This window comes from Verticillium alfalfae, genomic scaffold (assembly GCF_000150825.1).
Source record: "Verticillium alfalfae VaMs.102 supercont1.20 genomic scaffold, whole genome shotgun sequence".
NCBI lineage: Eukaryota > Fungi > Ascomycota > Sordariomycetes > Glomerellales > Plectosphaerellaceae > Verticillium > Verticillium alfalfae.
In genome coordinates this window covers 51,175-63,085 of record NW_003315019.1, presented here as the reverse complement: position 1 = coordinate 63,085, position 11,911 = coordinate 51,175, and the positions used below count along the sequence as shown (strand labels likewise).

The 11,911-nt window shown below is 55.1% G+C and overlaps 4 protein-coding genes across 4 annotated transcripts in view; 3 read left to right on the top strand and 1 right to left on the bottom strand.

The window, feature by feature from the left end:
- VDBG_10179 (predicted protein) overlaps positions 1-1,340 on the bottom strand; it is a gene marked incomplete at both ends in the record, with an annotated part of 2,542 nt that extends 1,202 nt beyond the window's left edge. Inside the window, one exon of the mRNA XM_002999584.1 lies at positions 120-1,340. Within this exon, the coding sequence (XP_002999630.1) occupies positions 120-1,340 (1,221 nt within the window). The remainder of the gene's footprint in view (positions 1-119) is intronic.
- Positions 1,341-2,902: 1,562 nt separating this feature from the next.
- VDBG_10178 (predicted protein) lies at positions 2,903-4,288 on the top strand (the record flags this gene model as incomplete). The annotated part of the gene is made up of 2 exons (XM_002999583.1): positions 2,903-3,593; positions 3,765-4,288. 2 exons carry the CDS (start codon positions 2,903-2,905, stop codon positions 4,286-4,288), a joined length of 1,215 nt encoding a protein of 404 aa, XP_002999629.1.
- A 1,353-nt stretch (positions 4,289-5,641) lies between these two features.
- On the top strand, positions 5,642-6,894 carry VDBG_10177 (predicted protein; the record flags this gene model as incomplete). The annotated part of the gene is made up of 3 exons (XM_002999582.1): positions 5,642-5,662; positions 6,130-6,150; positions 6,322-6,894. 3 exons carry the CDS (start codon positions 5,642-5,644, stop codon positions 6,892-6,894), a joined length of 615 nt encoding a protein of 204 aa, XP_002999628.1.
- Positions 6,895-7,378: 484 nt separating this feature from the next.
- Positions 7,379-8,416, top strand: VDBG_10176 (nodulation protein L; the record flags this gene model as incomplete). Its single annotated transcript, XM_002999581.1, has 1 exon — positions 7,379-8,416. One exon carries the CDS (start codon positions 7,379-7,381, stop codon positions 8,414-8,416), a length of 1,038 nt encoding a protein of 345 aa, XP_002999627.1.
- Positions 8,417-11,911: the final 3,495 nt, after the last annotated feature.

Sequence of the window (11,911 nt, the reverse complement as noted above, 5' to 3'; positions counted from 1 at the left end):
TCGGGGGAGAAGCATGTGGCCAATCGCCACGATACGATCCCAACTAGAGAGGCAATCCGGGGAGACAGATAGAGTGATTCTGGTATCTGCAGCTGGGTAGGCGCCTCCCCCTCACCTACCGTCGGCGCCTCGTCGTTGGAGGGTTCCAGATATTGCACCGGAGCAGAGAGAGACATCGCGGAGCCTCTAGGCACTATCTTGAGATCAAAATACTTGTTCACCTTGCTTTCCACCACTCTCCGTGTCCATAGTCCTTTGCTCTTCTTTCTGCAGGTCAGATGAACAGTCCATTCGGGCGCCTCGGCTAGAAAATACTGCTGGGCATGGGTGCGCTGCCACTGGGGAACCTCGATGCAATGGCCATAGAAAAGTCGGAAGAAATCTAGTAGACGTGGTCCTCTCTCGAGCGTTTTTTTCATGTGTCGCATGGTGCTTATGCAACGTGTGCCGTCCAAAATCCACTTTGTCATAGTCGTCGTCAAGGTCGCCTTGTGAGCTAGAAGAGACACAGCGACCTTCAGATACACCGGCGAAGGTTGCGTTCTAGGTGATAGAGCATAGGCCAAAGCAGTGTGGCCGCTTTCATCGGGTGTATCAACGAGGACGCCTGGCAGGGCCAGGAGAAAGTCGACGGCCGTGGGATGGTTCCGAACCAGATGCGTCAAGAGAGGGGCTCCGGAAGAACGAACGATCGCGTTTGGGTTCGCTCCACGTCCCAAGAGCTTGCTGACCAGGATCTTTTTGGTATGCGAAGTCTGGCCTTTCGTTTGAAAGCAGGGCATTGGTATAGTAACCCGAAGAGCTGGGTCGTAAGCGAAAGGCACGTCAGATAACTCGAGCGCGTCGAGGATGTGAAGAGCAGCGGTGAACCGGCCGGCATGGCAGGCGTACTCCAGAATAGACACTTGTATGCCGCCATGTGGCACCTCCTGCATGAGGTCGGCACCACAGAGGATCAGCTCAGATATCATCTCGTCATCGGCGAACGGCGAGCGTATGGCGTACGACAACGGCGTGTAGCCGCAGCTGTCTCTGAAGTCGACGTGAGTGCCATGCTGGCCAATCAAAAGGGCAGCCACCTTCTGTAGGCCCATGGCCGCCGAAATATGGAGGGGGTTGATGTCGGTCAGATGCGGCGAAGAGCCGTGGGTGCCGGAAACGAGGTTCAGGATGCGAGACGTCAGCATATGGTGTGGATGAAAACCATGCTGCAGCAAGTGGAGAACCACGGTATCTCGACCCTCTTCGACGAGAAGTTCGAGGCAAGAGATTGCAGCAGATTCAGGATACATGTCCCTCAGTTGAGATTGCGCCGAGAAAAAGCGATCTCGGTAGACCATTTGCGGTAGGCGTAGGTGTTCGAATTCCTCGAGGAAATCTCATGTTGCTTTCGTAAATCCGCGCCTGCCACGATAGCCTTGTTCAGGACCGAAATGGCGACATCGTCTTCTTGGCAACGCGCTGCCCAGACGGTGGACGAGGCACGCGAGTATCGAACGTCGTATGCCTATAAAAAGGGGGTATAGGCATCTAGCAGCTGCTTGCAGCTTCGTAGGAGCGCCGACGTGGACGTTGGGCCACAGCGGCTGATGATTCCGTTGAGGAGCTCGGGAGGGAGGCGACATAAAGACCCGTGTTGGACGACGGTGCCGTCAGAAGTGAGCTTGCGGGAGCCATTGGGTGTCATGCTGGTCATAGCGGATGCCATGTGTGTCATCTTCGCCATGAATGGTATGGTCAGCGGTGTGCTAGTGGGTGAAGACCGTGTGGGCGAAGAAGAGCTCTAGAGGGAAGAATAGGTAGGGGAACCATCCTGGTAACAGGCATGCACTGCAAAAGGATACCAAGTCCTTTCATATACATACATGTGCCACTTGGCCTCCGGACCGGCCGGCAGCCACGGCTGGCAGCCTCACATGGTGGCACAGCTGGAAATTATGGCCAGGCCTAGATGCGTCGCGACTTGATTCGAGAGACGGCTACGTCCCCGATGGATCGTCCAACGTGCGCCGTAGGACGGTAGCGGCCCTAATTGGCTGAGTGTGGAGGGCTATGGGAGGTAACGGGGGGGGTGGAAGGGTGACAAGTGGAAAAGTCAGGAAAAGGGGGGATGTATGGGGATAGTGATGCCGCTTCCTTGACGCCGCTTCCATGACGCCGCTTCTGTGAAGCCGCTTCTGCTTCCGCCTAGGCCAACGAGCCACAAGGAATAGACGACAAACTCGATCATGCCCTTTGGCCTGTCGTGCGGGACTGGTGTGATCCGTCCGAGTCGGCCTCGCCACTTCTGCCTTGACCTGTGCTGGCGCCGAGCCTCTGCCGCCTTCCTCTGCGTTCCGACGATGCTCCTTGCCGAGATACGTCACAACATGGCCACATCGCACCAACCCTCGAATCATCATCCAGGTCGCGGCCTGGCTACTCCGCACGAGTGCCTTGGGAGATGCCGTGCTTGCGTCTCGTGCTCCTCGAGAGATGCCGTGCTGACGTCTCGTGCTCCTTGACCCCAGCCCTCGCTCTGCGCCATGCCAGACGATCCCTCACGCAGGTGGCCAGCACGCCATGGTCTATAGGGTCTGGACTACACGCCGTCTACACGTCCCTTGTTACACGTTCCTTGTTTTTCCACATCGATGCGCATGCTTTGGTTGTGTTGAGGGACTACGCGAGACTATGCGCGACTATATGGCCAGTGGCAAGCAAACAGTATAAATTGGGACTCGTTCCACCCGGTTTGCCGTCTTCATCGCGCCCGTCATCTCTGCTTACCTACATATCTATACAAAAGTCCCTCAGTTATACCCTGCACAAAGGCCTCGCAACATCTCTTCCCTCTTTCAACCACCCCTTGCTTTGTGGTGGCTCAGGTCCGTCCATATCATTTCTCTAGTCCTTCTACCACATGGCTACTCTACCGCCGACTCTCCACCCTGCCTCCCTGGATATGGGCGTGCCCGCCGGTCCGCTGGGAGAATGTACGGCCGAAGCAAAACGATTTGCCGCGGCAGCCTTGATTCAGATGCACGATGCTGGAGACGCTGGGAACGCTGGGAACGCCGCCGAACCTCCTCAAGAATATCTTTCGCCAAGCATCATCCTGGACAACGAGACGCAAGACTCGCAGGCATGTTATGAGGGGGATACGATATTGTCTGCGGCCCAGGCGTTGCATGACGCATCGTGGGCCAGCCTCACCACACATGAGACTCCTTTCGGCCTGACGGACTCCATGCAATGCGGTGCTTGCAGCGATGCGGCATTCGCTGCGGCATACGCTGTCAGCGGCATTTGCCTGTGCAGCAGCGATGGATACGACGCGCCAGTATTACAGCAGCGCAGCTGGGACATCGTGGACACTACGCAGCTGGACTGTTCGACACCACCAAGCACAGAACTCACTCCGCCTGATGTCTGCCTTGCCGAAAGGACTCTGGATCTGGACATGGAGCCCTTGGACGCAGCGTCCCTAGAGGATGCGTTTGACGAGCTTGACGCAAGGCGACGCGCTGAGCAGGCCTCGGGCTCGTCTGTCTCGCCAACATCACTAGTCAGCACGCCGGCGACGTCAGCCGATCGAGGTCTGCTCTGTAACGGTGTGCCGCCCCTTCTATCCACGATGGCGCGGCATCAATGTCGTTGGCCGTCATCTCTGCGGCGGCGGCCGCCGTCCCCAACAACCGCCCCTAGCGACTCAAAGCAAAGGCCGACCACTACGGAGCCATGGAAAGCCCCGTGAGGCGCGGGCAAACACGACCCGCCCGCAGCGGCGAGTCAGTGCGTGGGACAAAAGATGGGAGGGAAGCCCGCACCAAAGACGCAGCAAAGGAAACCGGGCAGGGGTCAGTTCAAGAACGGCAGGGAGCATGCAAAAAACGACGACGCTCGTCGAACCGACAACGCACGCCACAGCAGCGCAGAGCCGGTGAAGAGTTTTTTCCTGGCATCGGCAGCTGCCTTCCAAAGGAACAGCAAGAAGCTCGTGTTCACACCTCAGCGAAGAAGTCATGTCTGGGTGTCCGACGCCGGCCTGGAAAGGGTCGAGCTTGAACCCGGAAGTATCACGGAGACACCGTGCTGGATGGACGTCCGCCCGGGCGGCGCCGCCAGCTATGCTGTCCGGCTGTCTTGGCACGCAGATCAAGAGGTTTTCTGCGGCCGGGACGAGATTCGCGGAAAGAGGCTGGCGATCAGTCGCGAGATGGCACACGACCTGCTGCTCGCCGTTGGGGAAAGTCATCCGTTTGATTATGAGGCTATCGAGCTGTTGAGTGGAAGCCTGACGGAGTAACGGATCATACGGGCCTGGGCACCCGCCAGCAATCTCTTGTAGTCCCGTGCGGACGCTGAACTTGGTATTCGGCTAAGCTTGATATTCGGCTTAGCTTAGTATTCGGCTAAGTTTGGTATTGGGCTGAACTCTGTATTTCTGGGCGAAGGTCACCAGAAGTGCGCGTTATCTGGTGAAGCGTCACAGGGCAGAGACGTATAGCTCTGTATGGACGACGACCACAAGACTCGCTGTATTTCCTTGCGCATTCTTCGTCATCTTCGTCGTCTGACATGTATGCAATACCTGTTCGTTGTTCGCATGCTGCTGAGTGTCCGGGATGGTCCTGACTTCATGTTGGCGCGTAAGCAGTTGAACTGATATCCACATCCATCAAAAAAAAAACACTCTCTCCTTCACAGGGATCATCAATTTGCTGGACAGAAGCTACCAAGGAGCAGCACCCATTGAGTCTGTGCCGAGTCTGTGCCGTGGGTTCCTTTGCATGCTCGTTTCTCTGCAGCTGGCTGGCATGTTAATATGCCCCGATGGGGAACGGCCACAGGACGGCAAGACAACGACAAACAACCAGGATGGTCACGGTAGGCAGCATCGTTAGACAACTGCATCAAGGAGAGATGCCAAATGAAGCTTCTTGCGCTATGACTACTGACCCTCTCGCCATACTATGTCGACTCCTCGCTCTCCACATCCTTCGACATGACCTCACCGCCGGGGTGATCTGTGCCCCCACCAGAACTATACCTCGAGAACGTATACCAGCCTTCGTCAACCCGGTCGTGTTGCTCTATACATTCGGTCAACCACTGACAACTGACTATCCAGAGAGGTTCCCGATCGGGCCGCAGAGCATGCCTGACGACCCGCTCGACGAGAGGGCCAGACCGATCGAGTTCTTTCTCTGTGATGCAGAAGTGCGTCAAGATATTTGGCCGTATATCAGTCCTGTGAGTACCGCCTAGCCTGACAATGGCGTTGCGCACGCTGTCGTAGCTCTCACTGCCTTTGGGCAAAGGGAAGCTGCTCGTGAACGCGATGACGCAGCCTGTGAGCGGAGCATATTTTGGATTCCGCCGCGTACTCAAAAGATAATGTGACACGGGCAGAAACTTGCCTTGGTCGTATGATCCTTGGAGCCATTCAAAAGGAACGATAGCCGCCCGCAGCTGCATGGCTCGGAAGGCATCCTCGTGCAAATATCGAATGCGGTGGTTCGTAGAACACAAGAGATGCGTCGTTTCGTGAACCTGCTCATGGTAGCTCCCGCCGAGCCTATAAATCCAGGTCTTGACCTTCTCTAGAGAGATCTCATTAGGCAGTGGGCAGCTCACGGCGATATTCAGTGCCGGAAACATGTTTAATTGGTGCGGGAATGTTAGTAGGCCATGGTCTGGCAGTCGGGCAGTCTTCAGCTGGCAGGCTGGCAGTCAGGCCGTCTTTGACGCGCATTCGCGACAAACCCTCATCTTGTAGACAGATCGCTGTGCAGAAGCAGACATTCTCTTGGCCCTTATGTTCGCCGCAAACCCATCACGCAGAAGTGTGTTTCGACCATGGCCTCTAAACGACGAGCAGGAAGTCAGTCGTCATCTTCCAAGATGAATCTAGCGGCTTGCGCACGCGGACGAATGGTGAAACGCCGAAGGCGAATTGAGCGATTAGACCCGGCCCGCCGAGCGGACAAAAGCAGGCATTGGCCGACCGGGCAGCGACAGTGAGCGCACAGACCACGTGCTGTCTGATTCGACTTCAGATCGGAAGCGCGGTGGACGGCATTGTTCGTAATTTGCTTGTCAAAGTTAGGCTTGTACTGTCATGCATTTATTTTTCTGCTCTTTGAGGTGTGTGGTGAGGCGCGGACGGTATGTGCCTTGCAGTCAACAGCCGGTCAGAAGCACACAGACATTCGTAGCGCAGAGCAGGACCGTCCACGCGTCATGAGTGCCCCCCTTCCGCTTGTCGTCCACGAGGCGAGAGGCCAATGCTTCTGAGGTCCGGTCAAGGTCATGATTGCCTGTCCACTTCCGCAACAGGTGAGCATGCAACTCACAAAGCTTTGGATTCAGTCGCTTGGCGGGACCTATCAAAAGCATGTCGGCTCGACAACGACGCACGTTTGCATTGAGCCGAGCCAGTACTATTCCTCGAGCCACGATGTCAGAACGGCAAGGGCGAGGAACATCGTTCTTGTCACTCTGGGCTGGCTAGAAGATTCTTACGCCCTGGGCAGGTTCGTGGATAGTTGCGACTACGACCTTGCTGCATTGTGTGCACACGCCGCTCCGTTGCGGGGGTGCGTGATTGCTTTCACATCCAGCTATCCGCGATCTCGTGGCGTTCCTGGTTTCAAGCTTGTCGAAGAGAATATCGTCAATCTGGGGGGAATTTGCGATCAGGCTAGCGAGCCTATCCACACCCTGACACACCTTTGCGCGACCGAGGAGGAGATTCGTCATCAAGGCATTTACGTGAGAAATGTCCTCGATCGGGCGAAAAGCGATGAGGACAAGGCCTTCCATCTCGTCAACCACCAGTGGCTTGTGGAATGCCTGAGGCAGGGAAGAAGGGTAGAAGAGGACCTTGATGTCCTGTCGCTGACCTGGTGATGAACATGGTGACTCGCGAAGTAGACGCGGAGAGGGCAAAGTGGAGGGAAAAGCAGGAAGACGGGACGTAGAGACAGGGCGAGCTGAGGATGACTGAGTATAGGGACATCACAGCCGAGAACAAGAAAAAAAGACAAGAGGAAAAGAAAAGTCAGGACTATGGAGGCCTATGGTCAAGCTGACCAAGCGCCATGCGCCTCTGTGGGTGCCACTGCTGTGTGTGAACCTACTGAAGGTCTAGTCCTCGAGATAGGGGCGACCAGATTCACATGCAACCAAAAGTGCTGGTACGTCAGGTCAGCTTCAGAGCAGGACCACGAATATCTCTCTATAAAAGGCGGCTGTCCGCAGCGTACACCAGCTTCCGAACAGAACTTGATTTTCTAACTTCATACCCTCGCCAACCAACCTCTGTGATTTCGATATGCCGCCCGACCTACCAAGCTTTCCCATGTCCGGTTCGATCAATCCAGCTTTGACGACGATGAGCCACGAGCATGGCTCGCAACCCAGCCCGGCTCAAGCAAGCTCGTCGACCGAGAGGGCAAAGAACATAGAGGCAGGCAAAGAATACCAAGACGTCTCAACAGCGCCAGAAAGTACACAGACCGCGCCTGACATAGCATTCCAATCCGCCTTCACATGCAGGACATCTCTCCCAGCCCAGAATGCGAGGAGACACCCTCATGTCTTTCAATCGAGCACTATCCAACAACCACTGGCCTGTCCGGATTCCTGGCCAAGCGAAAGGGACCTACGGGAGATCGGCATCGAAGACGAAGAGATAAACGGAGACTGGATCGGTCATGACTTTCCGCTCCCCACGGCCACTCTTCCTTACGCAGGGGAAAGTGTCTACTGCGAAGGAGAGCAGAAGCTTATTGACGACTGCACCCGCTGCACACTCGCCTGCCAGAAATTTAATAGCGTTATGGAGTGCGTATCCGGCGTAGTACCCACCACGCTGGTGCAACCGATACAGCAGTTCCTGTATGGCCAGATCATCTTTCCATCATCCGGGGGGCTCTCGAACGCAACGAATCGAGATGCTCGACATCGTGTACCAAGCTTCACAGTCGAGGCCCCATTCCATTGCAGGTACGGATATAACATCACGATTGGAGAACATGTCACAATCGGACAGCGATGTTACTTTGACGATGGCGCACGAGTAACGATCGGCGCGAATTCCACAATTGCACGTGGCGTCCAAATCATCACAACAGATGACCCTGGCCAGTGTGATAGACGTCTAGGTGTTCACAGGCTGGCGAAGAGCAGGCCCGTCATAATCGAATCGTCCTGCTCCATCGGGGCCGGGGTGCTCATCTGCCCCGGTGTGCGCATCGGTGCAGGAAGCATCGTTCTACCTGGGACCATTGTCACATCGGTAGTGTCTCTCCTCGAAGAAATAAGGTCTCTCATTGACTGTCTACAGGACATCGCGCCTGCAGCTTTGGCTTTCGGAAATCCCCAGCAGTCTGCCGGTGTGCCCCCGCAGGTACCAGAAGCGCCCTGCTAAAGCGGGTGGGTGAAAGCTCTCCCGCCAGTGGCGCTTAGAAAATGCCCATCACTGGGTGAAGAAGTCTTCGGGGATAGGAATCGGGTGCGTAAAGTGAGGATGATGAGTATTCCGCTACTGCTGCTGCTGCTGCTGCTGATAGTAGCCATCATGGACGCGGGATATCAGTCAAGCCCTAGAGGCGAAGACAAGCACTGTAGTCTCTAATTATGAAGGAGCTCACGTCGAGGCCGGCACCTCCCGTCCGCAAGATCAACGAGACATTCATGTTTGCCAAGACTCTTTGCGGAAAGGAAAGGCGACGTCGCCGGGGAGAAGCATTTCAATCAATACACTGGAGTTGTCACTGCTAGCCATGTACGTTGTAGACCGCTTCCACGCGGTCCTTGCTCGTCAAGTCGATCAAAGGAAACGACAATTTCCGACGAACTGCGTAGCGCTCCGTACGCTCAGTTTCGCCATGGTCTTCATGGATGGGAGCCAGAGCATCTTCACTTCGTCCACGGATATGTCCGCCTTGACTCCGGCCCGGACATCACTCCATTTGATCCACATGAGGTCAAATTACTGGCGCGGTTTCATGATTGAGCACCGTCACGTCAAAGGAAGCTGCATATGCGGCGATGGCCATATGTCACCACGAAATTGAACAAAGTGGATTGATTGTTGTTGTTATGGTACAAAAGGAGACTTTCCTGCAGTCACTCCCGGACGACCATTGGCCAGTTGCCAATAACCGTAGAACGGATTGAATACTACCGGGGCGGTAGCTAGAGAATGAATGCATCAAATGAGGATCCTGCAGACCCACAGGTGTAAGTACCCCTGGGGTCGCAGAAAGGACCATGCCTGATCGGCAACACACCCCCTCAGATGGGCATGAGAGCCTGTCTCTGACCATCTGGACAACTGAAGGTCAGGCAGTAACCTGTTGAAGGTTTGGGTTGTAAATTCCCCTTTTTGAACGGTTGAAGTTCTCCAGGTAAGTGCACTTGTGAAGCCAGTCACAAGTACGTCAGTCAAGGAGGCGGCCAACGTTGAGCACGTTGTTCACTGGTGGACCGCAGGTACGCACTCCATGTTCAGGAGCTGAACAAAGTTCTGGTGCTTCTGGGCTGTAAGGATCTTGGTAAGCCCGTCGCTTACCATTTTGTCGGTGCTCACCCAGTCCACGGAGACCTTCCCCTGTCTGACTGTCTGTCGGATCCAAAGACGATGGATATCAACGTGCTTAAGCTTCGTTGTGGCTTGAGGTCTTTCGCTGGTAAGCAACGACAGAGTTTGGCGGTTGTCACAGAACATTTGGATCGGAATCTCGCCACTAAAACGTAGCTGAAGCTCCTTGAGCAGGCGACGAGTGGCGATGTAATTCCTTGCCGCAACACTGAGAGCAACCAGCTCAGCTTCGGTGCTAGAGGTGACCACAGAGCGCTGCTTTGTAGCCTTCCAGTCAATTGGGCCTCCAAAGAGCATGGTGGTATATCCTTGGGAACTGAATCTGGTGATGGGATCATCGCCGAATGATGCGTCGCTAGCACAATACAGCGATGGGGAATAGTCTCCTGATCCTCCGTAGGACGGCGAGAGGGTCCTCGTGCGATAGAGGTAACGGAGACAGTGATCTGCCGCAAGATGATGAATTTCTGTCGGCCTGAGAAGAGACTCTGCAAGTCTCGAGGCAGCCTTGGCCACATCAGGTCGTGCTGTGGTTGCTGCGTAATTGATGGAACCAATCTTACGTTGGTATAGGTGGATGGACTCAGCAGAAGCTTCATAGTCCTTTGGAGCAGGTGCCGGATCTGATGACAAAGGTGTCAAATGCCCTCTGGTGGATGGCTGGAGGTTGAGGTCCTTCATCTTTTCGGTGATGTAGTTCTCCAGAGACAGCCAGAGCTTGCGCTGGCTACGATCTCTAATCACTCTGATGCCTAAGAACCATCTGACCTCCCCAAGTTCTCGCATCTCGAACAGAGACTTGAGCTGGTTCTTCAGCTCCTCGGCCGCTTGGCGATCCTCTTTGCGGTTCATGAGAATGATGTCGTCCACGTAGAAGAACACGATCATGCCTTTGCCCATGAAAACACAGTTGTCTTCCTCGAGAGCCACAAGGCCGATCTTCCGCATGGCTTCGGACAACAGCTTGTGCCAGAGAAGTGGTGATCGGCGCAAACCGTACAAGGCTCTCTTCAGCTTGAAAATCGTGCGCCTCTGTGAAGTGTCTTTCTTCTGTTGCATGTCCTGCATGAGACCCCAGCCCTGAGGTGCCCAGACGTAGACTGTCTCGTCGAGGTGTGCATTTGGAAAGGCGTTGACGGCATCCAGCTGGTGCGTGTCTAGGTCAAACTCTGCACAGATGGCCATCAACGTCCTGAACGTCTTGGCTGCTAGTGTCGACGCATATGTTTCCATCTCATTCTTGGGTTGTTGGTCTCCTCGAACGCAGAGCCTGGCCTTGAACTTGGTCACGTAGCCGGCGGAGTCAACCTTGTATTTCCAGACCCATGTCAACCCGAGAACCTTGTGTACCTCCTGGTCGACCGATTCGAAGGGGACTTGCTCAATTGTGCCCATGTCTTCAATGGTGTTGACCTCTTGTACGCTTGCCTCCAGCCACTGCTTCTTGTGACCAGAACGAAGCATCTCCTTCCAGGATCTTGGCTCCGCAGGCATATCTGTTCGGAGAAGTGGTTTCTTGTTTGATGGAGTCTGAGTGTGAAAGAATGAGTATTCCATGGCCACGTGTGACGATGGAGGCATTTTCCTGCTGCCACGGGCTCCTAGAGCCTGGTCTGTGGGGGTGCCGTCCTTGAACTGCGACGGCTTTCTGTCTCTGGCGCTCCTTCGAGTGCCTTGGATTTGTGTTGATGGTGACGGCTGTGGGGCTGGTCTGCGTGCAATCAGTGGCCGGGCCTCTACAGTCTCCGTCTCGTCTTCAGCTGAGCTTTGATCAGCTGGTGTATATTGAGGTGTTGATTCGGGGCTCTGAGCTACTTCAATGGTGTCTTGAATAGCCTCGTCAGTCATTTGAATAGTGTCTAGCCCGGGGGTAGGGGTCATCCGCAGCCTCTTCAGCCCCTTTGAACGATGTTGCCGACCGCATCTTTCCACCCCCTCAGAGGCAGCTGGCTGGCCTTGTCCAGTCGCTGTCTCTGGAGTTGGACGTGGTGACGGCAGGACATCGTCTCTACCGGCTGCGCGAACTCCCCCAGGTCGTCGTATCTCCGCGTTGATCTTTCCTTCAAGTTGGAATGTCCGGGCTCTCTCGAAGAGGTCGATCGTGCCAATATCGAACTCGTCAATGTCTAGCGACGAATTGAAAGGATTCTGGCGTCCGCAACGGGCACGTCCAAAGCCTGGAACTCATCCTGTAGAATTGGCTTTGGGGCTTGGGCATCTTTGAAAACGGTGGACTCATCGAAACCCACGTCTCTTGTTCTCAATACTGCTTTCATCTCTGGAACCCATATTCTGTATATGTTGCTGCTGTCGTATCCG